We start from the raw sequence: 26,429 nt of genomic DNA, 5'->3' as shown, positions 1-26,429 counted from the left end.
TCAGGCCCCCTCCTCCCAGGGGCCCCATAGCAACTGCCTTTCCTGCCTCTGTAGTAGTACGCCACTGGTGACACTGCTTCTCTATGAGAGGGTTCGCGTGCCTCCGCCACTCTCTTGTCAATTCACGTAAGTCACGTAAGACTAGAGAGGCAGTGTCACACTGAGGTAGGCGGAATTCCACCACATTTGCTCACACTATGTGCACGTGTGCTTTGGATCCAATGGTCTCAACCTGCATTGCTGGTGTGAACAAAAACACGTAGTAACAATGCAACAATGCACAGTGTGAACACAGCCTAAACCAACTGCTGCAGGATGTTAAAATAAAACAAATCTGCTTTATATGTGACAGTACGGCCGGCTTGGGGGGGGGGGGGGTGCTTTGCATTTTGTCCTTATCACAAGTCCATGCCAGAACTTGTCTCTGTGACACTAAAGGTATACAGGGAGGTTGTCTGAGAAATCAGCTGTATACCTCTAGTTCTGGAAACCCCCATCATTCATACATGTAAATGCATGTGACAAGCACCTGGATCCTGAAAGTGAAGCATTACTGATCTAACCTTGATCTAACCCTGGGATGAGTTTCTAATACTCACACAAGCCAAAACCTATTTGCATCATTCCTGTTGTGTTTGCAGTTTAGTCTCTGGACTGATTTCTGAACATTGTGAGAGGAACCATCTTGGCTCCTTATCCCACAACCTCGAGGCATGAATCACAATGCAGATCTCTCAATCTGGAAGAAATTACACTAAAAACAGTTTCAGGAAATTCCAACAATGGTCTACAGGGCAGGGGTCGTGCAAGACTGAGGAATTTCTATCATTTCCTCCCCTCTCTTACTATGTGAATTTACACACATTTCTGTCCTTGCACATACAGTACACAGTGCACAACTCTCTGCTAGGGTCACAAACAGCCGATTGTTCAGGGGTCTTCTTACATGGGACCACTCACTGAATGTTCTGCAGACAGGCTGCCAGCAAGCTGCAGCAGAAAAGTTGGGAAACTTTCGGGATGTGTGACGTCACCCCCGCCCCTTTAACTCTTTCCTGTGCCTGATGCAGGAAGGGGGAGGAGAGTGAGGAGTTTAGCTGATTCTGGGCTGGAGGTGGATTGCATTATCCTCCTATACGTCCTGGGTGACACAGTGTCTGAGGTGAGGGCAGGAAAACACAGGCAGCTAGTGCACAATGGACTCTGAGCCCTAGTGGATGGCAGGTAGGTCCATGTGACTACTCATATACAGGGGAATGTGGTCGGCAGCAAGGAGCCCTAGGTTTATTTTACATACATATATTTATTAGATATATTTACATATTTATTTGTTATATATTTGTATATTCTTATTTTAGATATTTTTTATTTGTTTATTACTTTTAGGTATCAATATTTTGTTTGAGTTTACATAGCATTTATTTTGACTTATTCTGTACTTTATAGCTTGTATTTTTCTGTTTTATTTGTATTCTTTATACCTATAGTGTATATTTTTTATCATAGGTTTTAAAGCCTAGTTACCGGTTGTGTTTCATTATTTAGTTGATTTGGATTGTGTTTGCTGATCCCATTTCTGAGGTGCCATTGCTTTATCTCCCTCTTCTAGGAGATGTAAGGAGTTCTCTTTGAAGCCCCCGCCCAGAAGTGCTATAGCCGAGGAAGAAGAGGGATCTAGAAGGCGCCTGTGCTGGCTGACATACAACACCCTGTGAATAGGACCAGCTTGTGGAGAAGCCCCCCTCAGTGATCTGCTGCTGCTTGATCCTTGGATTACAAAACAAAAATAACAATAGAATAAAAGATTGGGGAGGATTAAGAGTAACCTGAAGTGGAGGAATCATTCAGCCACATTGTAACGTTCACAAGGTGAGTTGGCTTTCTGGAGACTTCCTTGAAATGTAGCACACAGATACTTAGATGGATTTGCAGGTAGTGTGGATAACAGTCCCTAGAAGCTTGTGTAATTATAGGGTTAACCAGCTGTGTGGAATCCTCATTAGAACGTTTTTTTAACCCTTTCCTTTACATAATTCTCTCCTATAGTTATGTTCCTTTTAGAGCAGTGATCGCAAAGCTATAACTTCTGGGAGTTGTAGTTTTGCCATGGTTTAGGGATCACTTCCTTAGAGGGGAGCATCTGTGTGGGTATGACCTCTCCTAAAATCAGCATGGGGGGGGGGGGGGACTTTTGATGCTTGCTGATGTCATCTGCCTTGCAAAAAGTCTCCTGTACAAACCCTAATCCTCATTGTAGAAGCTGGATGGTATGGGGGGCTCAGCGCCTGCAGCCAGGGGGCTTCCTGACTTCTGGAGTCTGGTGGGGCCCGGAATAGGGAGTCAGACTGGGAGATCATTAACACAGGAAGTGAGTGCTGACGCGTGCTGCTGGGAATTGCTGATGGTGACTGGGGCTGTAAAAGCATGGAATGGTAGAAACATCAATGGATTGTGCAACATGTGTCTCTAGGTGGTTTATTGTCCCTTAAAGTGGACAGTCACCGAACAATTAGCCAAAGTCTTACCGACAGACACTGTTAACGTGACTGTAATGATGAGGTTTTTTTTTTTCCATCAAATATCCCAGTTTTTTTTTTTTTTTTTTATTACCACCATCTTTTTCGGTCAGGTCACTACCAATTATCATTGTATGCATGGGAATCTAGGTACTTTTAATTAGTAAGTGGACAAAGTATGTGAACGGCTACATAGCCAAGCTGTGACTAGTGGCCAGAGGATGTGTTTCATGCTGAGAGGTTTACAATGTGTGTTTTTCTGGTTTGTTCTGATTGTATGTAACAGATACCTATGACTTGTCCACTTCAGCAATGGACAAAGCATCGTTTGCATTCATATCATCTTCCTCTTGCATTTGTTGTTTGTACAGAGGCATTTGCATTTGGATTGTCATGCAGATCTCTTAAAAGGGGGGGGGGGGTCCAACCCACTTCCAACAACAGATGTTGGGTAAAAGAGGGATTCAAGCATGTTGGATTTCAGCATACCCATCTGTACGTCCCCATGGAGGATAAAACTCTGCTCCGAATGCTTGGCTGATGCATGTCTATGGGGAAGTCTGGAGGATTAGGTGTTTGCCAACTATCCAATGTGCATGAGTGGCTATAGTTCATAGGACACCTTAAGGGTCTATTTACACAGAAAGATTATCTGACAGATTATCTGCCATAGATTTGAAGCCAAAGCCAGGAATGGATTTGAAAAGAGAAGAAATCTCAAGGCTTTTCTTTAGGACCTAATCTCTGGTTATAGTCCATTCCGGGCTTTGGCTTCAAATCTTTGGCAGATAATCTGTCTGTGTAAATGGACCCTCAATCCCATTTGTAGCATGACCATAGGAATTGATAGCACATGGGCATGTCCTGTCTTTGTGGCCTGTCATCATGCAGAAGCTTTGCAGGCAACATATGGATTTTAAAGCATCAAGCTGAGAAAAGTTTCCCTGAAAAGCTTAGAAGCCCCTGCCCTTGAGTTGTCACCGTCTGACTGCTGCCTTGAGATTGCTATGCGTTGACTCTTTCAAATGGAGATTGTTCATTTATTCAGTGGCTCGGGGAATAAGCATATGTATTCACAGCAGTACACAATAAACCAGCGCCGGGTGCTTTGTCAGCTTTCTAAAGGTTGTGTTCTCAGTGTTAGCTTGGCAGGTGCGTGCATCAATGCTTCGGAGTCCAATAATGGAGAATGTCTGCAAGTTATTGAGTCGTCCGCTTCTGTCAAGTTGTTAAAAATTCCATTTGGCACTTGACGCTCTATGTGCTGCTTCTGTATGTCATTGTGTTACGTCTCTGCCCCCCCAAAAGCATAATCCACGGCAGCCACTGCATATGGATGCACCTTTATGCTCCATAGACTTCTATAGGTGCAGTAATGGTATACAGTATATATTGTTTCTAGGAAACTGGAGCGTAAAAAAAAGTATAGCTTCTATTATACAATATACTATGTAGTAATAAACTGTTCACAGATTTGATTTCCAGGAAGGTTGGGTGACAACTTCAAGGATAGCCACTAGCCATAATGGTGTTTGTATGGGTTGTCACAGCATGTCCACAGACAGATATAACAGTATGGGACAGTGTGAGCACTTAACATGTGTCTATGGGTGATTGACCTGAATGGGTTGGACAAGCTTTTTTAATGGTTTAGTGTTACATAAGTGTGACAAATGACATACTCTAAATATGGAGGGTCCTAATCTCCATGTAAGTATTTGCTGTAGCATTGTTCTCAAGATATCTAGCTGTTTAACCTTCGCACCGGTATTGCGCAACTCGCCGAGAGGGAAATGCTTTTCTGGATCCTATTAGTTTTGATATGAGGCCAATTTTTTAAAAAAATGTCCTTTCAGTAACCTGAATGATATGGACTCCTAGCCATACATACATAGATAGATAGATGAAAACCTGGCCATTCCCCAACATTTTCACATAGATGGCATGCTAATAGGGGAATTAGCAGTCCACTACAATGGCTATTTTATATTTATAACCAGTTACTATAGACATGGTATGTACTTGTAAGAGAGGGGGTAAAGCTGTGTGCTATGTTCTGTTACGTTGTATTGAACATTGTTGTTTGACCACATGGAGTTAAGACAACTGTATTATGTGTAGGTATGAGCCACCTGGTGTATTGTTGTGTCAACAGTGTCTGCTGATTGTATTATGGCATTGAGTATGTATGCAGTCAGGTGCAAAGCAAAAAGAGAAACCTGCTGTAAGAGAGAGAACAGAGGTCTGGGGGGATCTGACAAAAAGTGATTGAGTGAGTAAAGCTGGAAGATGGTCAAGGTCCAGAAGAGCTGTGGTAAGGCTCTGTACTAGAGTTGGGACCTGTAGCTCTATTGGAATTGGAAGAGAGAGGAAGGAAATACAATGGGGCCTTCAGAAATGCTGTAGTGTATAGGAGCCAGGAAGCTGAATTACTGAGTGCTATGAAGTGTAGTTGGCTGTGTCATTAAATGTATGTATTAAGAGCTGGTTGCCCATTGGCCTTGTGAAAGACCAAGAATTTACCCAGATTGTGTGTGTGTGTGTTGGGGAAACATCTACATACAGTTGGTGGGACCAGTGTTAACGGAACCATAAATGTCTGTAGTCATACCGGCAGACACACTAAATAGACCTACGGTAGGCAAGATAGCCTGTAGCAGCTTCCTACCTTCCAGAGACCTACAATGACACTGTTGGTTTGAACACAAGATATCTGCCAACATGGGTACAACCTGATCTCCTAAAAGAAGTGAGTGTTTGCACAGTTCAAGGGTAATGTGTGATGTGTTCCCCCTACAGACTGAGACGAGAGGAGCTAGCCATATGCAGCACCAGACTGTTAATATTAAGAAAAAAAGAAGACTATATGGTCATATGCCATATACTCCAGATGGTGTACATCTACTAGGGAACAAGCGCAGCCACTAAATATAACAGATTTAAAGGGGTAGTGCGGTGTTCAACATTTATTCACTAAATAACACACATTACAAAGTCATACAACTTTGAATGGCCCCCTTCCCCATGTTTTCTCCACCCCGGAAGTGTGGTGCAATATACTCCACTGAATCACTGTCGATCCCAGCCGCCATCTTGGGTCGAACACGTCATCTTCAGGAGGCCGGCCGGACAACTCCAGCCCTCCCTTATGCCGGCCTCCTGAAGATGACGTCATTGTCCCAAGATGGTGGCTGGGGTCGACAGTGATTTGGTGAGTATAATCCACCACACTACCCCTTTCAGCATAGTTAAGTTTTTTTGTTTTTTAAGCTGACAGCTATCTCTCCCAATCTCCTATAAACATGTATGCTTGGCTTGGCCAAGAGTGTAGGTTAGAACGATGGCTATACCTGGGACCAATCTCTGTAAAGTCCATAATCCTTAATATGGCAAATAAAATGAGGTGATATTCCAGAGACAACCCTTTAAACATAGATTCAGATGCTGCGGCTGTTGAGGGTCCTAACATACACTGAAACCCATTCACCCTTCTTCATTGGGGCCGTAAACCCACGAGCAATGCAATGTGTGCAAACAAAAGAGAGGAAGTCATCAAGTCTTTCTATCTTACAATGGCTGCAAAAGCAAGAGCGCAAGAACCGGGCCGTCCTATCTGAGATTTAGAGGCAAGTAGGCATGTGAACCAGCACAAGAAGAAAGACCCTTTTAGACTTAGAAGAGAGAAGTGACCCATAATCTACATCCCTCGGATGGTAAAGGTCACACTTTTGCTATGAGGATCTGTGATCACTTGGTCCTATCTTACAGAGGTTCATTAGAAGTCTTAAAAAGCTGTACAAACACCCATATGTACTAGCTTGTATATGTGTTTATGTGACATGGAAATGATACGTGCGTGGGAAGCGTTTGTTATAGCTGAACGCTATGGATTCTTTCCCAGTCCTCTGTACATGTTCTAGCTGGGATTATCATTTCCAGTCATGCTTGTTAGTTTAAGGTGTATTCCTGCCATGTTTTCTATCCTGATAAACTGTTCCCATAGTTAAACTTGCTGTCTGTGTGTAGTGTATAAACATATCTGTTGTGAGTTACTGCTCACAGGATGTGCTGCCTGCTAAGAGTCCCGTGAAGAGAGACTCTATGGAACGTGAAAGCGGGGAGATGTTTTTCTTAAAATGTCATAGTGAAATTTCTGCCATCTGGCCAGATCCGTTTCATTTGCACCAGGACGTGAGAATGAAGCGATTGTTTATCGTCATTATTCTGCCATAGTAATCCAATGGATGCAGGTCCTCTTCCATGGGAATCGGCGGAGAGTAGGGGGAGGGTGGGGGATCATCTGTGTCTGGATGTGATTTAATAGGATTGCCTCATTAAATGGCCTTCCCTACATAGGAGCTGCCGCCAAAAATATCTGAGCGCCGTAGGTGCGGGCCTTGAAAGTCTGGAAGCCACGACCAGCCAGACCTTTTTAAAGGAAGGTGCTGATGGGTGACCCCCTCCTTGGATGGCAGAGAATGCTAGAGAGCCACAGCTTGAGGACATGGCAGCTTGCTTCCAGAAACAGCGCCACTCCTGTACTCAGTTTGGGTGTGGTTTTACAGGTCAGTTTCATTAAAGTCAATGGAGCTAAATTGTAATACCACACACAACCTGAGGACAGGGGTAGTCTAATCCTGGATAACTCTTTTAAGTGCCATATAGTCTTCAATTTGTAGGAAGCCATAACAGTGCACCCATAACATCTGTGCTGCATCTGCCTGTTTCCGCTTTCATACTGGGTATTTGTGTATCTATTTCTGCAAGGCTTGCTGGGATCAGTAGTGCCTAACCATGGACTATGAAGTCCCTACCTGATGGGGTGCTTGGATTTTCTGCAGGAAGGATGGGTAAAATCATCATACATTTCTAATCCTGGATAACGGGAAGAGTCAGAAGTAGGGTCGCTGCAAATATTGCAACATAAACACTGCAACCGAGCAGCAATGTTACAAACACTAATAATACTGCAAGCATCGGTGTAGATGTAGACAGTGGTATATCTGCTGCCTACAAGCTTTCAGCATCTCAGATGATATAGGCATTCATATTGTAATATAATCATGAATGCAGATGCCGCTATCCGGTGGGAACCCCCGGGGGCACTGCAGGGGGTTGGTGTGGTATAACAACAAGGGGTCAAAGCTCAGGCTCCCTGGTGTCTTGTAGCAGAGTCACAGCTGTGAGCGCTGTATTTCCTACAGCACTGGGGCTTTCTAACTGAAAATATCCTTTGCTTTTAGATCACATGTATAGCCATGGGGTACTCCTTCTGTATACAAAGGGAATACATAATCAGTACCCATGTGTGAATAACCTAAGCTGCAATACCATACACAACTCAGGAACAGAGGTGGCTCTTATAAGCCTTAGGCTATGTTCACACAACATACTTTTTATGAAAAGAACGGCCATTGTTTTCAATTTACATAACGTCCGTTTTTTTTTATAATGCTATAACTTGTATTTTAGTCAGACAACAGCCGTTGTTTCACACAATGTATTGAACAACAGCCGCTGTTTGCTACGGCTGCCACAATAATAAACATGTCAGTAATTTCCGTCCGTTGTCCATAGACTTCAATGCAGTTTTTATTTTAAACAACGACCGTTCTTTGATACTCAAAACATTGGCCAATGTTTTGAGTGTCAAATAAGGGATGCTGTTCATACATTGTGTGAACATAGCCTCAGCCTGTTGTTTGGCCCGCATGCGATGGTCGCGACTTATCAACCCCTCCCCCCCCCACCACCACCACTACATCTCGGAGCACTTTAGCTCCTTCAAGCAGTACCTATATATACGTGCACTTTTAGTTGCAATTTATTTCCTTTTAAAATTAAAACAACTCCTCATTTTGAAGGTAGAGGTACATAATATATGAATCTACAGCTAGGACCGTGAGGTTCCCTATGTTCACACATAGTCAAAAGAGAAGTCCCGAACTCACCTGTCCTGGTGGCAGCGATGTCCCATTGGCAGCAGCCGGCTCTCAGCTTCCGCTGGAAATCTGCTACCTCACATACCTGGCTTCACCAGCCGAAATATCACTGCCTGGCTGAGAGATCGCAGTCCTAACCCAATCACTCAGCCTGGGTCGTGGCCTTGCAGCTAGCAGAGCTGCAAGTCACCGGCTGATGTGAACAGGACCCAGGAGTGGCATGAGGGCAGGTGAGTTCAGATCTTATTTTCTTGCCCCCACCAGCCTGCCGGCAGGTTTTGGCCTTCCATCAGACATCTCCTTTAAATGAAAGCAAAATATGGCCATATTTTCAATGTAATAATGCGCTTCATTGAAGTCAATGGTCAATTGCCTGGCGATGCACACAACATATAGAATAGCGGCCATTATTGATTGTGACCATCCAAATAATAAACATGCTAATTATTTACCACCTGTTTTTGTGAAAACAGTTGTTTTCTTTCACCTTTTCACTCAAAATGTCGGCCGTATTTTGGTCATATGTTACTGTGTGTGAACATAGCCTGAAGGTGCTTTATCCCCTACCCGCCGCTTTGATTAGTTACACAATGGGAATCCATCTGACAGATTCCCTTTAATAACTGTGTCTCAGAAAATAAGTTATTTTCCTTTACGTTTCCCTGACTCATTCCATCCATTTTCTATATGGTTACTGACAATCTCCTTACGTGTGCTTCTCTTTGAACACACTAGAACATTCTGCAGAAGCCTGTTACCTGGTGTGTAATTACCTCTAATCCCTGGAGTTGCTTAGTAGAACATATCTTACATTATCCGCAGCATAAACTTTACTGAGCAGCACAAACACCTGCATTATTTTTGATGACTACACCGGTATCAGGAACGTGTCCTAAAGGGAACTTGTCAGGCTCCTAGCTTACAAACATCTTGTGATTCACTTTGGAACGCTGCAATGTTTCAGAAAAACTTCGAGTCATTGGGGCAGTCTCCAGACCTGTCTCTCCCTGCACATAGTTTAGCATAGGATGGTGAGAATCTGGCTAGCTCCACCCGTTTGACTCAAAGCTGTATTCCCAGGTGGCTCTTAAACTATTAATCATACGTGTTATGCTGCTCATAGTTAAGGCAGCATGAGACCAACGACAAGTTCCCTTTAAGGTCACTATAGACATCAGTAGTTCATCTGTACCACAGTTCGGTTTCCTTCCCCAGCATTCAAGATGATTGCTGTTTAGAAAAACAACCGTATTTGCATAGCAAATGATCAGCTATCATATAGTAATGTCTAAACAACAGCCGATTGCCAGCATGGCAGTTCAGCAATTTTTTCGTATGAATCTGACCTTTTTAATCTGATGTGCATAGTACCTTAAAGGTTGGCCACACACATAAAATAACTGCAATTATTACTGTATTTGCCCCATCACAAAAGGTTAGTCCCAATGACTTTACCTTGGCATGCATATTTATTTCAACAGCCAGTCTGGCGGCGGCTTATCCTATGATTGATATGTCAGACATATTGGAGGTCACTCCTTGATTTCTCAACAATCTGCTTGGAGCACAGTTGGGAAGTCTTTATAAGTTCTTCTGGATACATTCCCTGTCTATACATCCTATTTAGACTTATGTATATTAAAGGGGCTTTTCCTGCTTGGGTGTCCTTGTATAAGCCAAATGGGGAGTGGTTTTAATATATCTAAATCCATTCATTTGTTTTGTCTCTCTTTTAGCTGGCTGCCCATGTCAGCCGCTCTGACTGCAGCTATTGCTTTAATGTTTATTCTCGGTATGAAATTTAATCTAAAATTGTTCTTGAGCAGGCAGAAACTATTAAAAATGAAAAAAAGAAAAAGTTACCTCCTTGGTTTGGGGTTGATGTAGCCGATACCACACACTGATCCCAAACCTGAAAGTGCTGTGGATCAGGACTGGCTCTGTGAGAATAACGCAGGTGGTGGGTAAGGAAGGGGAGTATATAGCTTTTTTTTTGTTTCCCGACTGCAAAAGCACAATTTTAGATAAAAGTTCTGGAATGAATACTACTTTAAAGGCGTACTCCAACGGGGGGAGGGGCATTTTTTTTCCTGGGACCGGGGAGGAGGTCGCTGAGGGAAACTACGTCCACTCACCTCCCCGATTCCAGTGGTGGGTCCAGCATCGCGGCGCTCCGGTCCCCGGACGATTTCCGGTGTCTGACGTGGGCCCGAGACATGACGTCTCAGGTCCGCTCAGCCAGTCAGTGACCGAGGCGGGATCCGTTTCAAGTCCACTCAGATCCCGCCTCTGTCACTGACTGGCTGAGCGGACCTGAGCTGTATCGTCTCAGGCCCACATCAAACACCAGGAAGCAGCCGGGGACCAGAGCACCGCGATGCGGGAACCGCTGCTGGGACCGGGGAGGTGAGTGGACGTCGTTTCCCTCAGCCACCTCCTCACCGGTCCTAGGAAAAAATGCCCCCATGCTGGAGTACCCCTTTAATGCCTCCGCCTTCATTCTTTTAGTAACATACTCTATGAGCATTTTATAGAAAATAGTTTTTTGTTTTTTTTTATGTCTGTTCCTAAGCTCAGGACTCCTTTAAGGTTGATGCAGTCTGGTTTACAGGATACGGATTCACACCGAATCTACAGTATTAGCTGAGGTGATAACTTGTGAACCACTTACACTTCAGAAGAGTTATCAGGAACTAATCCTTCTCCTCAGGCACAAAGTGGATCCGAAGTGTAAACTCCTGGTAACCAAACGGAGGATTTTTGGTTCTTTTATCATAGCAACATCTGACATTTTTAAGTATTGCTAGAAGCTAAGTAGATTTGGGCTGTGAGTGTCATGTTTAGTCTTTTCAGCTGTATAGAACTTTCTATGGTTTCTTCTTAGAGGGCACTGACTTCTGCTGATGCCTAACAGGCGTAATTTGAGGAAGTGGGGGGGGGGGGGGGGACTGATCGGCTTACCTCCAAAGTACAAGACACAAACAATTTTCAAATAGCGGCTAAATTATTTAGATACCAGGTACTTTCCAGACAGTCGCATTACTTTCTATGACATTGTGTACATGAGTATTCAGAAGCCGTAGGAGACCTAATATGGGGGGGGGGGGGGCTCTGTGTCTTTTATAACATACAACAAACTGTGTGGAAAAGCTATGTAAGGTTAGATTATTTGGGACTATTATTTACCATACGGCACTGATGACACATAGCTATAGTGATCTGTAAGTGACTAATCTGTTGTGGTGTAAGTCTTGTGACACATGTTTGGTAGAACAAAGAGGGAGTAGTGTTAAGAGCGCCACACCACTTCAAGGGGGAGTGCATTGTTGACCAGTGGCCGTAATACGAATATAATATACAGGTAAAATGATTGTAGCATGAGACAAAATTGGCAAAATCAGATGTGTATCACATACGTATATGTAATGGAGGACAAATGTGCTGTTTTTCTTACCCATGGATCTAATCACTTCCTGTTTTCTATCTGAATTGTGACCCTACTGTTGCTATGCAACAGTGCACACACTTTCCCACAGTCCTCTAGCTGAAAACCAATTACCAGTACTTCCTGGAGATTGCAGAACTGAGCGAAAGAGTAACAGGTTATCAAAACAATACAAGAACATGGGGGGATTAATATGCAGAGGCCTAGCTAGTAAGGCTTGTGATGTTTAGCCCTGTGCCGGTGGGTCTCATGGGGAGCATATCTATCAGCAAGATATATGACAAAAATAGCAATTGAAATGCCACCTTCTGTATGCCACTGAATGGACTATAAGGTACTAATGTAGTTTGTTTGAAGGGAAGCGCTAGGCACCATTTTATTACATACTACAAACAATAGCTCACTTGTCAAAAGCATAAAAAATATGAGAAAATGAACATAACTTCATCTCCGCTGAGGTCCAAGACAAAGCCTCAAGGAAGGAATATACGTTTATGACGCACTGGCCAACCCTTAAATGCCACCACCCTCTCCCTGCGCCTCCCCATTCCTCAGACTTACTGTAGATTTCTGAACCTTCTCAGTAAAATTGAGTAAGTCAGGGATTAGTCACGGCAGGAATGGTAAAGCTGCTCGACAGGTTCTGGTGTCAGCTTCACCTGCTTTCACTTGCTCTTGCTTTGTTTAAGACATTTTTGTTGTCTAGGCTGGAGAGACGTGGCACGGAGACAGCGACGGCTCATGTTAGGTAATGTGGCCATGAATTATTCCTGGCTACTGAGCCATTGGATTAGAACTGAACCTTTTACTTTTACCAAACACTAGACCCTCCCCCACCCCAATTCTATATTATCCGAGGAGTTGTAAAGTCCATAATAATTCAATGGTATCAGTCCATTATGCAGCTTATAAAACCTTGCAACACTTTACAAGATAGACATTTTGGACATTCCTTTCTTTCTATCTAGTAAATGACCATTAATAGACCCAGATAAGAGTATGCTTCATCTGTCCAGGACATGACAGCTGAGGAACTAGAATAACTTCTATAGTTTTCATCACCGGATGAATCAACGTCTCGCTCTGTGTGATCCCCATTCAAGTTATGCTTTATAAAACAGGTTGGAAAATTGTATAAAGGATTGTTACCCATCAGTTGCTGATCTGTGGTAGGATACCCCAATCTGTTAGATGGGGTCCCTGTGTATGTTCCACAATGGTCTGAATAGAAGTACCAATTTTAAAGCTGTTAGGTCAAGGAGACACATGGTACCTTTCATTGATCTGTGTGTGCTTCTAGAATGTAGAAAAATACTTTTATTCTCTGGTATCAGAGGCTTTGCAAAGCTCCTGGATTGGTGCAAGATGAAAGGCCTCTTTACTCTCTCTCCTAACCCTATCCCTGCTTGGAGCTTAGCTTCCAGCTGACTGTCAATCACAGTTGGATATATAAAAGGTACCACGTGTCTCTTTGATATAACAGTTATCTGACAGTGTCAGCAGAACCTGAATTGTAGTTGACAGATTTTCTTAAGAGCTCAAAAATTGTTTGAAAATCCTTGACCCTTGAACATAACGTCAAAAATGTTAAAATAAGAGGAATTCCAGTTATAAGCGCATTTTGGTGGTCCCACATTTTGACCCTTTACCTTACGGACCAATGTTTAGCAATCCCTTGGCCATCAGCAGGTGGTGAGGGTACAAAAGGTGCTGCTGTGCTGCTTTCTTCATTATAGTCTATAGGAGATATAGGGGCAGCTGGACCACCACTCTTTTAGCTCATACAGACTACAATGATGATTGCACTATGCATTGCTCTTTCCTCCCTTTCTCAGTCAGATTACAAAGCTGGGGTAATGGAATCTATGTTCTCTTAAATATGTAAGAAGAAGAGACCAAGAATAAGTAGGCAATGTCCTCTATAAATGATTGACACTAAGACTGGAAAATCCCAGCAACATTATGACCAGTAATGCTAGTGAGTTGTAACAAACGTATTTTTTTCCTAATACCTTTTAACGGAGATTATTACTATTTTTTTTATGTCTGGATACTAAAAAAAAAAAAAAAAACTTGGCCCATGGAGTGGTCTAACTGGTTCTTAAAGCATTAAGTACTTAATTTATTCCTGTTGTCCACATCACAAGCTTTGAATATGTTCTTGATCTGGGGCAGCTGGGTAAAGCAGCTGCGCTATTAGAATTTGCCTTAGTATCTTCTGTACAATTTATGAGGCAACTGCATGAAGGGCCAGAAAAGCTGAACTTCCCTATTACCGTTTGATTTAGCTAAGATTGATGCATAAATATCTGACCATCCTTGTGTGATCAGTAGCGCCAACAGCTTTAGGGGCTTTAAAGGGCTTCTGAATGTTAAAAGTAGCATCCTATGCCAAGCAGCCACCCAAGTCAGGATTGTCTGGTGATCCCAAATGTTCACTTTAGGCTGAAATCACACATTCAGTAGTGTCTGATAGAAAAATCCTCTGGCTACATCCACCTTCTCCAGGTAGCGATATTCAAATGCTATTCGTTCACGTTCGTGCAAACCTGAACTTTTGCCAGGGTCACTCATGTCTAGTCAGTACAAAGTATATGGGGGTCTCCTGAGATTCCATCAACACACTTGCAGGTGGAGATAGGGGTTGGGGATGATGGAATTTCACTGCGTGACCCATTTGTTCATGGAGATATAAGCCACAACGAGAGGTGTTAGGCAGCGATGTACCAATTCCCATAGAGAACACACATAAGTGTCCCCTTTATAATGGGCATTACCACAGTCCAAAATGCAGTACAAAGAATGGGCCAGTGTTTTGGACATGTAAAACATATAAAGTCCATGTGGATATTGGCTCAGACAGACTGGAATACAAGAAAATACAGGAAAATTCTGTCAATGAGATATATACACACCAAGTATTCATATATCATACATCTTTTAAGCTTTAAACTTTTTCCTGTACGACGCCCCGTGGATTCTTACAGTAATCTCTTCCCTTTGGCCCATGTGCATCTCTTTAATTTGGCGTTCTAGAGGCAGATTAGTCTCTTTGAAGCTATCCACTTGTACTGATTTACTCTGGTCACATTTAAAAACATCACATAACCCGCAGCTGAAGCCCATGAAGCGTGGCAGACACTGGCAAGCCATGTGCCAAACATTATCACTGCACTGTTTGTCTCCCCCCCCACACACACACACACACACACACAAAAAGTTTTTTTTTACCATCCAGTGTTCTAAATCACTCAAAACAATGGATGACCACTAAATCAGAGATAAACTAAGGAGGTGTCAAGAACTAGTAAGGAGCTGGCCAGCAGTTTGCTCATAGGCCAACCTGTACTGTACCAGTAAAGACATTTCCTGCTTCACTCGGCAGCGTTCTGCATGAGAAGCTTGTCTACTCTGAAAATCAGCTGTTGGGTCTCCCAAGGCTGGAAGGAAACATATAATAAGGACCTGATTTACTCCTGCCCTTCCTTCCTTCCTCTCTCACTCCATCTGGACGAAGTATAAGCCTCACACTGAGCGGAGACAGACCAAAAGGACAAAGGGTTTTAAAGGGGTATTTTCTATGTTCAGGAACTACATTTGATTATATACATTAAGAAATGCCCCAATGTTGGGCAGAAGAATCATCCTTGGCATATGAATAATTAATGCAACTATATTGCAATAGTGATACCATATGTTTGATGACATCATATTGAGTTTAAACGTGAGGTCAGGAGAGCCTAAGGCCTTTTTACATGGAACAAATTTTATCGTCCATGAGCATTACTAGAGGCATATTTTCAGCTTCCAATTGTCCTGTGTCAAAGTGGCAGAGATCAGAGGTAGATGTATACGAACTTTAAGCTAATCTGTAAATCTGTACCAGCCGGTACCCACCCCCAGACCTTTGGTACCGTTTTGTATACTTAATCACGTCATGTCCGATCCTGGGGCCTGGTATTTACCTAGGCCATCTGTATCCAGCTCAGGGGCGTGCCAAAAATTAGGAAAGGTGCTGCAGGCCTAGGGCGTGGATGCTCTAGGCACCACCTTATTGACTCCTCTTTATCCCGCCAGAATAGAACTTGTTTTTTTGCCAAAATACCGGCCCAAGAAAGGCTGACCCCTGGACCAGACATGGCATGATGACGTGTACAAAATGGTACCAGCAGTTTAGGCGAGGGTAGCCGCCGGTACAGATTCACTTTAAGATTATTTAAATATATCTCATACATCAGATAGCTTCTGTATTATAATTCTGGGCAACAGGGATAACAGAATTTTCAAGAATACCTTAGGAATATGTCTCAGGTTTAAACATACAAGTACTTTAGGTACCGTGTTACATTCAGGGTTAAAGTTTTTTTTCTTATGTCTTATCGTTTAAAATTGGAGATTAAAACCTGGAAAGGTGAGTGATCTGCGATGGATCGCTGGCCTCTATTTCATCCTGGCATCAGCAGTGCCTGCTGACAAGACCCGTCAGCAATCGCTTTAGCAGGTTTCATGGTATCCCCCCCCCCCATGGGGGCTATGATCTTTTTGCTGTCACACTCCTATCCACCCGAAGTAGTGATTTGCATTTCTCTTCTTCTGTGGAATATAATGCAATGTATTGTATCTTGGTAGTAGTCAGTTCAGGTTGGGGAGAGGTTTATTTGTGATATTCTCAATGATGTCACTGGCAGGAAATCCATAAAACCGTCTGTCCTCATGGTCACTGTTTCATCTCCCTAACGGAACAAACTTTCAAACACATACATGTGAACACGATTAGAAGCTTCTTAATAAGCTTTTTTTCCCCCTTTAAGGAGAATTGAAGCCCCTTCCAAAGCTACAGCCTTCTAGGAGTTTACTACTTGGCAGAAAGCTTAAACATTGTTCTAAAATAAATAGCCCTTCCCCATAAGGACTTTGTAATGAGATTCCAGGACGTCTTTTCAGCCTTGGTTGACACAGGTCGGGTGATTAATGCAGCACATAAGCGATATAGGAAAGCATTGTATTACCAGAAGGCAGTAGACGGTATCGGGTTTTATTCACATTTGTAGCAATCAGAATCTGTGGTGAAATGTGTTTTCATAATGGTAGCAATTCAAGATCTATGATCTACGATGGCGTACTGTACTCATCACTACCACATGCCTGGGGCACAGCATTCAGAAACACGACAGACAGTGATCTCAGGAAATTAGATGGGTTACCCAGGGATCTATAGTTATCCCATGGGTTGTTAGAGGGGCTCAACTGCTAGGAGCCCCATCGGTCCCAAGAATGAAGGTCAAATGGCTGGTTATAGTAGATGGGCTCTGTACACCTATACTATAGCTCAATTCATGCAATTACACAGGTCAGATCAATACTGTAAATGAGCGACGTTCTGCTAGATTGGTGCTCATTTACTGGGCCTGTTACACTGCCCGATAATCGGTTAGCAAGGGCTGCATGGACATCATTAGCGATGTCCGTGCAGCCCTTGCCCAAACAGTTAAAGGGGTAGTGCGGCATTAGAAGATTATTCACTAAATAACACACATTACAGAGTTATACAACTTTGTAATGTATGTTATGTTAGTGAATGGCCCCCTTCCCCGCGTCCCCCCCCACCTCCGGAAGTGTAGTGCACTATACATACCTGATTCGTGTCGACCCCGGCCGGCATCTTGGGGACAATGACGTTGTCATGCCGGCCCCCCTCTGCCGCGTCATCAGCTGCTCAGCCGCGATTGGCTGAGCTTAGTTATGCGTGGGTGGGGGGGAACACGGGGAAAGGGGCCATTCACATACATAACATACATTACAAAGTTGTATAACCTTGTAATGTGTGTTATTTTGTAAATAATTACTTAGCGCCACACTACCCCTTTAATACTTCACCTGTCCACGCTCCTGGTAACATATTTAAACTCTTGTGTGTGTGTGTGTGTGTATATATATGTATGTATATCGGATAGCCAGTGCCAGATACAGTATATAATATAACATTGAACTATATAAGAAGTTGCGTAAACTTAACACTATTAATTCTCTTTAATTAACACTGTGTTTCAGTCCATGTTATACTCCAGAGCTGCATTCACAAAACTGAAGACTTCAGAGCTGAAATCTTTCACTATTCCTTGCAGTTTATTGTCTTCACAGTCAGATTTATATTCTGGGAAATGTAGGTCTTTAAGGTACAGAATAATTGAGGAATATGAACTGTACATGAGCTTAAACTGGTGTGTCTGTCAACAAGCTTGCTGACTGTTTCCAATGACAAACGGCAACATAATGAATCCTCATCAGGACTGTGGTGCAGGCTGTAGCTCTGGACCAGTTAGCGGACGTATTACAACGTGTATACAAAGTTACTCAATGTCTTCATCTTAATTCCCTGTAGAAATAGTGTAACTGTTGAAAACCATCTAAACATACAGAGTATTAGATTAATGTTTCAACGTCCAGACTACCAAAATTATAAAAGCAAAGAAAGTTTTGGGTTAACAGATTGTAATGATATAAATGTGTTACAAAGGAAGGCGCAGCATCTGCATGGTTCTGCTGGGAAGGGGATGGTGTCTCATTTCTGAGAAAAGAGGAAAAGGGGGGATTCTGGTCTCATCTGAAGCTGTAATTCATGTGCCAAGGCCAGACAGAAGGGGCTTTGTTCCCTATTCAAGTGTCAGACACTCCGCAGCAGCCAGGATCTGTTAAATATTTAGTTTTGGGGTGGGGGGAGTTTTATTGTAACCACACAGAGAAAATGGCGCAGACACTGATCTGTCTGATATACATTGTATTATTGTGAGTGAAAACATTCTGTTACCTGACTTTCCATGTGGGATGGTTCATTCATATAAGAAAAAGTCAGAGGAAACACGTTGACCCAGATTTACTAGAACATCCAATTCTAAATGTGTCCATACACTTAATACTAAAGTCGGTCGTGCATGGAAGAAAGCTTCACTCACTGGCTTATTGTAGGAAACTCTATGGAGACCCTCTTGTGCAACAAGTCCGCAAGCAGGGGAGTAAGGTGCTTAACCACGCTCTTCTCCTGGCTGTAATCTAGCAATAATCCTGGTGTCTTAGATTTCCTGATCTGTCTGTGATGATAATTGAGGAGAATGCTGGAAAGTGAATCGTACAATACTATAGTGAAAAATGGCATTCGTTGATTGAGAAGGCGATAGGAGCTCGGCCTCCACTTCTGCAAATGTTATGGAGCATGCCCAAACACCTTTCCCATTCAGGTCAATGGAACAGCTCCAGTCTGTTGCTGATCTATGAGGTTTGCTGCAAAACATATCTCTAAAGGTTGTTTAAAAACAGCTGACAAGATGGTTGCCCCCATAAAAATGTTCCAAAAATAAATAAAAAAAATTATTGAAAAAATTAGAATCAAAATATAGCAACCAATTAGAAAAAGAGAATGCTTCATTATATGACTCTTATCTGGAAAAAAATGTAAAAAGTCAGAGTGGCCAGGGTGGGGGTGGGAACATAATAAAGTAGTGATACTTAACCATCTCAGTGCCTCTGCAGTGCCACCACTCATGGACCCCCCATTGGTCTCCTGTAGCTGCTGGTCCTATGATGTCATGACCTAGCTCAGAAATGCCCACTTGGCCTGAGACGGGACATCCCTGCAGTCACTGACTAGCTGAGCAGGTAGTTCCTGCCGCATCATAGCAACACAGGAACTGGGAGAAAACAGAAAATCGGAGGCTGACCATGAGCTGGTGGCGAAGGCACGGAGATGGGTAAGTATTATGTGATGTTCTGAATAAAATAATGTGACTAAATTGGCGAACTATTTTCCATATTTAACTTTTATAGATGTTTTCAAAGTCCGAGAACCCCTTTAAATTAATCTGATCAGGAATGCTTGATTGATAAGTTTGTCTTTATTAGAGCCAATGAGGCAGAACCGCAGTACCAGGTGTATATACATGTACGTGTAGATAAAATCGGGCATATTTTTGATGGTATTTTCTTAGCTGTGGCATGTGATGGAATAAGAAGTCCTCTTTTTCTCACCCATGTGAGTCCTATCATTCCGAGGTTCACACGTAACCACCGCTCTTTGTCACTGCTTTTCATGTCCTTTTCTTGTATTTCTGCTGCCACCTCTGAGACCTCTCCTTCATTCCTATAGGATGCCTTACAGGCTGCACATAGTTAAGTAAGCGTGTCACATCAGATATTCTGTAAATATGCTGGTGATTCACTATGGGAAGTTACAGCTGTGGCGGTGGGTGTGATAAATGAGTTATTTTCTACGTCTGTTCTGCTGATTTTGGAGGCATGCTGCAGAGTTGTAGGTTGGGCAGTGACTATTTCCTATACAATATTTATCGAAGAGAGAATTTTTAAAATGTTTTTAGAGGTACTTCATAAAAAAATTCTGTGGCCAGGTTATCTTTATTAAAAAAAAAGACTCAAAACACAAGGTTGCTGCCAGTATATTCCTCAATTTCACACAAATGTTCAATAACTTTTTAGGCAAACAGGTGAATGAATCACGCTGATTGTTTCACATTCAGTTATTTTTGTACTATTTAGAGTTTATGACTGATTGGGCATTGACTATTGCAGAAGTGGACAAAACATTGACGTTTGTTGCCGTTTAGAATACACCAGACTCTAGTGTGACTTTTTGGTGACCCTCCAAACACTTGACTAAAAGAAAATTCAAAAAATAGAAAAAAAATTCTTGGTGTATCAGGCTTGTGGGATTTGTGCAGTGGCTTGCTTGGTCTTGTGACAATCAAATAGAACATTCTTTTAAGACCATACATTTAGTCTTTTAATGATAGATTGCTACAGAGAAACTCGTTGGTCATTTGTTAATGTTACTGCCAACAAATGACCGTCAAAACCCCCGGTGGACCCCATTACGAGTCAACATGGTCCATCATGAACAGTTTCGACCAGCTTACTCATGGTGACATCTAACATATCTCTTACACTAGGGACTAAAGCACTCTTTTAATGATTTGCTTGCCCTTTTATTACCCTGTTGGTTGACACGCTCGCTTGGCCTGGATTGTGCTATTAGCAGACGTGTGTAATTTGTCAGTGTAAAATAAGTTGATTACAAGGGTACTGCCTGGGGCTGGGCTTTGAAGCCTTTACAGCTGGCAGGATCGGAGTCTTGACGTGTTTTTGTGTTCTGAATAGTTGGGTGGTGTTTGTAATGAAAATTGCTGCCATGTAACAAACATGTTTTTACCTTTCTTGGTAAGGCTGGAATGGAGTGAGCAAAGTACATCATGCATGTCCTGCATGACCTTATCACGCGTTTCACAACTCGGATGATTAATATTGTTATATTTTTATTTTTTTAACATCAGGACTGGTGCTATAAGCAAGCGATAAGCCTTTACTTCTGTTATGTTCTTATTTGGTCTTAATAATGCTGGTGGTGGGCCATCTTTGTCTATATATAACTGTACATCTTTAGATAGATCCACAAGAACTAGTGATGAAAACGGTTGGAGTAGCCTCATATTATGTTCTAGAAAAACACCTGCCTCACATGTGCCTAACAATAATGGCTATATTACATGGCCTGAGCTGCTAAGTAAATGAGAACCAATCTCCTAGATCAGTGCTCCTCTACAAAGCCTATTACACGGCTCAGTAAGTGTGTGACAGTTACAACCAGCTGTTAGCGGCACATCCTCTATTACCCTGGAAGACGTACTGCCCATGGCTAAGGATTTTATTCAACTGCCCCAAATGATCTGATCAGCCGGCAAACTAGAATTTGGTTGTTTACCATCTCATTGTAATAGGGCCCAGAGACTCATTCAGTCAAAGTTGGTCTTTCATTCACTTGATATGATTTTATCGATTGGGGTCCAAGTGTTCAAACTGCGACTGATCCAGAGAAGGAGTAGGAAAAGTCAACGCTCAATACATTCTCCCGACTCTGTGTCACATGACTGAGATAGTAGCATAATGTAAGTCTATAGGGCTGTCTCACTTACATAGACACAGTGGTGCGTGGCAGCATGTGCTTCTACATACATGTTCTCCTGATCGGTTGTGATTTAAACTCTCAGACCCTCAAACCAATAAAAACGTGTAACATGTCCAAATTCTTTTTTGTTTAAATGACTGATACTCTTTAACATAATTGCAGAAAGGTTGAGTGGACCCTTCTGTATGCATCTCTCTAGTTTACAGATAATATAGATCAGGGTAAAGGGAAGGAAGTATGAGTGTTCAGTTCACACCAATATTTCTTCGTTATGACAGAAAAGCTATAAGTTGTCCTCTCCAATAAGAGTGTTTTTTGTTTTATTGTGTTAATTTTTATTTTTTTTTTAGAATTATTGAAGGTTACTTAATTTTTTTGTTTGTTTTTGTTTTCCTTGTAGATTCCATCTCAAGATGCCTATCCTCAAGCAATCCAGCAACTCAAAAAAGCGAACCCGCATTGATCGAGAGATGATCAGTGCCCCACTGGGGGATTTTAGACACACCATGCATGTTGGAAGAGGAGGTGATGCGTTTGGAGATACCTCCTTCCTCAGTAACCATGGCCCTGCCCCGGCCCCACCAGTGGAAGTGCCAAACAAAAATGGTCTTATGAAAATCACAGGGGATCATGAAGAAATCAAAATGGCAGATTCACTAAGCCAGCGCTCACAGTCGTCAGGAATTGGTTCTGGGGCAGGAAGCGTTTCTTCAAGCCCTGTCAATAATGTATCAACAAAAGAAGACAGTTTGTGGAATAACAGCAACATGGGTGTGACTTCAGATCAGTTTGACTGGATTTCACCTGGAGACTGTGGCTTGAAGCATGCAGAATCCATGTTATCCTTCCATCTCGACTTGGGCCCATCTATTTTGGATGATGTATTAGGCGTGATGAATAGAGATCCTCCGACGTCTGAATGGAACAATCCAGATGACCAGAGAGATTTTGACTTTAAATTTGCTCCTGTCCATGCAACAGACAGTGATATATACACTCAGTCCACTGTTACAGAGCCTGTCGGAAACCACTATAGTCTATCCAGCACTCTGCCAATGACAAACGCTGGTTTTGAAAATGTTTCTGTTTCCACCCCAGACCATCCAGAAGGAAACACGTCTGTTTATGAAGAAGACAGTGAAGAAGAAAAACGCTCTGTCTATGAAGGTATCGCAGATAGTCCACAGCAACAAGACAACCATCTACACGTCAGTCACCGTGCAGAGATAGATGATGATGATGATGATGATGAGGAGGACGATGATGATGATGAAGAAGGTCAAGGCTACACGTTTGATGATGACCTTGATGATGAGATTGGAGTATAGGAATGAACAAAAAACTTTGGTAGCCTCAAGTTCATGTTTCTTGACCATTAAAGGGGGTTCGTAGGTCAATATTATATTATGGACTTTCTGGAAGAAAGAAAAAGGAAATGACTTTTTTTAGGTTATTAAACTATTCAAAATGAATATTCTTTTTACAGAGGCAATGTTATACATTTGACTTGCTCCTATACTTCTAAGAACTGGACCTTGGGCTTCAAGTGGACATGGCTTAATTTTAGTTGGACTCTATGGGAGAAAGGGAAGGTTTATATAAAAAAAAAGGACTTTTGTATATGTTTTCAGTTATGATTGGTTGAAGGAAGTGAAATTGTCCATTGGTCTATGTCCTTGTTATATTATAAGGTAATTTATAGTGTTATTACAGGTGAGTGGGGGGTATGTGTAAAATGCCTTTCTCCAGGTAAAAACTGAGTATAAGTTAAGGGGGGAACCCTGAACTCCTTAGTTGTTGGCCTTTAGAAATGTTGCTTTGGTGTCCCACCACACCAACTGGTATCTATGGGTCTCATGCTATGTACCCTAAATTAAAGAAGAGCAACTGTGTAACACATTCGCACTCTTGTAGCATACGTACTAAAGTGTATTTTAACACTTTTTTCCATATACTCCCATCTATACGTTTTTTGACCATAGAAATACTATTTTTAAGAAAAGAAAGTCAGAAATATTGATCTTTTTATTGCATACAACACTAAAAGACTGAAGAAAGTGCCTTTAGACTCTTATTCCATGCTTCTTATTTACTAAGTTTCCTTTTAACGTGCTGGCAAAATAATTCTTTTTACATACAAGATAAAGGGTTGTACATTTATTTTCTTCACAGGGGATTCTTCATTTATTCATGACATTCGCTTTTTTTTTTTTTTTTGTAATGCTATTAGCACAAGGTTAGACACTCTGCACACTATGATTGGTGGCTGCTTGTTCCATTGGGGTCAATCTAATGGAACCTTTTTTTGGTTCCACAGGAAGTGACCAGAAAGTATTTTCTTTGCAGTACAATAGAGCTTTATCTCCTGTGCACTCATGTATATGACCAGGCTTTATATGAGGGGAAAAACTGACAGCTTGCAGATGTCTCAAGGAATTTAGTGGTATTCATGTGCCATGGTCAATATTATTTTGCACACTACAGGTGTTTCACATAATTTGCACTCTTTGGGTGGGTTCATACTGAGGAATTCTCGCGGATAAACTCTCCGGAATTCCGCAGAATGTCTGCGCGCATGGCCAGGCGCCTTTCCGCCGGCTCCATAGACACCATTCTATGGGCCGGCGTATTCTGCTATTCGGCGACAGAAGTGACTTGTCACTACTTTCGGCGGATAGCAGAATACGCCGGCCCATAGAGTGGTGTCTATGGAGCCGGTGGAAAGGGGCGCGGCTATGCGCACGGACATACTGCGGAATTCCGCAGAGTTTATTTGCAAGAATTCCTCAGTATGAAACCACCCTTTCACTCTGAATAAAACTTTCATCTGTCAGCATGCCAGAGATCTGGTGTGATTTACTTTCCACAGTCCATCTCTAAACTATGTCTAAATAAGCCAGATTTTTTTTTTGTTTCTTTGCTCTGTGCATCTTTTTCAGCCTATGTATAAATACAAAAAAAAAATGCTTCACAAAAATGTATTTCATATGGTATTTTTTTTTTATAAATATTTCTTCTGCAATAAAATAGTTTTGCAGCCTTTTCAAATTTGAATTTATTTTTTTCCCCTTAAACTCACAGGCCCTGTCAGCACTCACAAAACTTCTGAAATTGTGCTTAGGGGTCCACTGAAGTATCCTCCATGGGTCCCTGAGTAATGTGCTGCGCTGCAGTGCCATTTCGCACAGTGTATTATGATGTGGGCGTTGGACGGTCATCAGCCCCCCAGGAGCCTCAGGTCCTGGGCGACCATCCAAACCGCTCACATTATAATCCACCCCTGGGGGGTCCAATAACTCCCAGATTCTTCTAGAGGTAGTCCCACCCTCAGGGCACCAAAACACCTCATTAGCATGGGAAATAAACTGCTAATATCATGGAAATTGTGTCAAGGATGAAGGTAAGAAAGCTACCTTCATCCTCAGCCGCCAGTGCGCTATAGGGACATATCTGCAGCATTTAGTCCGTCCCTAAGGATACCTGGGACACACTGATACAGCCATAGGGGTTTTCCAGTGACCTTCAGCCACTGGTAATCATATGCCGCACCCTTGTGCTCATACGGACCCGAGCATGCTCGAGATTCACTCATCTGTAATCAGCAGGTTACATTCTTCTAACCTGCTGAACGTTTCCCTTTAAATTGACTTTAAAGAGAGCCAATGCCAAATTACATGTAGCCTACCAGTTCTGCATTTTAATGTACACATTCAGGACATTCTTTTGTCTAAATTTACATATATGTCCTCACTGGAACATTCTAATTTCAGGCTTTATTAACATTATCGGGTTTAGGAAATAAAACACATTCACAAACATTCAATAGGTAAATTGGAGTCATTGGAGCGTCCCCCACCTTACAGGACCCTCCATTATCCATATTAGAGTGTCCTAGAGGATTAATATAGTTATGTCTATGTACGACAAGCCCAGTTTACTGATTTTAATAAAATATATTCGGTTTGCCCTAATGCTCTGTAGCAGAATTGAGCTCTCTCTAACAGGTTCTCCCACTGATTACCGGTTGTCACCAGAAGACACTCTGAGCAGCTTATTGTTCTGTTAGCAAAAAGGTGTTATCCAACATGATACAATGACTTTAAGAAGAATCACCTCTTACAATCCTGTTAAAACTATGAGGCTGCGTTCCCAAATGGTATTTTTGTATTTGTAGCCAAAGCCAGGAGTGGGTTCAAAACATTTAAAATGCTGTCCTTCTTGTTTTGTTTAAAAATACAAACCAAAATACTACGAGGCATATGTACAGTTTTTTTTTTTTTTTTTTGCGCCATTATTCTGGCTTTTTTTTTTTTCCGCAGGTCGTAATTTTGTGGATTATTTATAAAGCACTTTGCGCTATTTTTGAGCATTTTAGCATTTTTCAGATTTTTCCCTTGGAGGGGGCATGTTAGGGACGTGCGTTAAGTTAGCTACCTTTTTTACTCAGATTTATCATGTGCGTTTTTATTTCTTTTTTTTTTTTGCATAAAGAATACTGCGCAACAGTACTCCAGCCAGACCCTGTCTTTGGTTAGCCATTTTTTTTAGCCAAAAAA

At 42.2% G+C, this 26,429-nt stretch overlaps 1 protein-coding gene across 1 annotated transcript; it reads left to right on the top strand.

Annotated features, from left to right (window-relative positions):
• The first annotated feature begins 1,116 nt into the window (after window positions 1-1,116).
• CDC42EP5 (CDC42 effector protein 5) lies at window positions 1,117-24,921 on the top strand. The gene is made up of 3 exons (XM_069946834.1): window positions 1,117-1,224; window positions 1,610-1,869; window positions 22,274-24,921. Exon 3 carries the CDS (start codon window positions 22,287-22,289, stop codon window positions 23,199-23,201), a length of 915 nt encoding a protein of 304 aa, XP_069802935.1. The 5' UTR covers window positions 1,117-1,224; window positions 1,610-1,869; window positions 22,274-22,286; the 3' UTR covers window positions 23,202-24,921.
• Window positions 24,922-26,429: the final 1,508 nt, after the last annotated feature.

The sequence above is a fragment of the Dendropsophus ebraccatus genome, chromosome 12, assembly GCF_027789765.1.
Source record: "Dendropsophus ebraccatus isolate aDenEbr1 chromosome 12, aDenEbr1.pat, whole genome shotgun sequence".
In the NCBI taxonomy this organism is placed as follows: Eukaryota; Metazoa; Chordata; class Amphibia; order Anura; family Hylidae; genus Dendropsophus; species Dendropsophus ebraccatus.
This window is presented reverse-complemented; position numbering and strand designations above follow the sequence as displayed.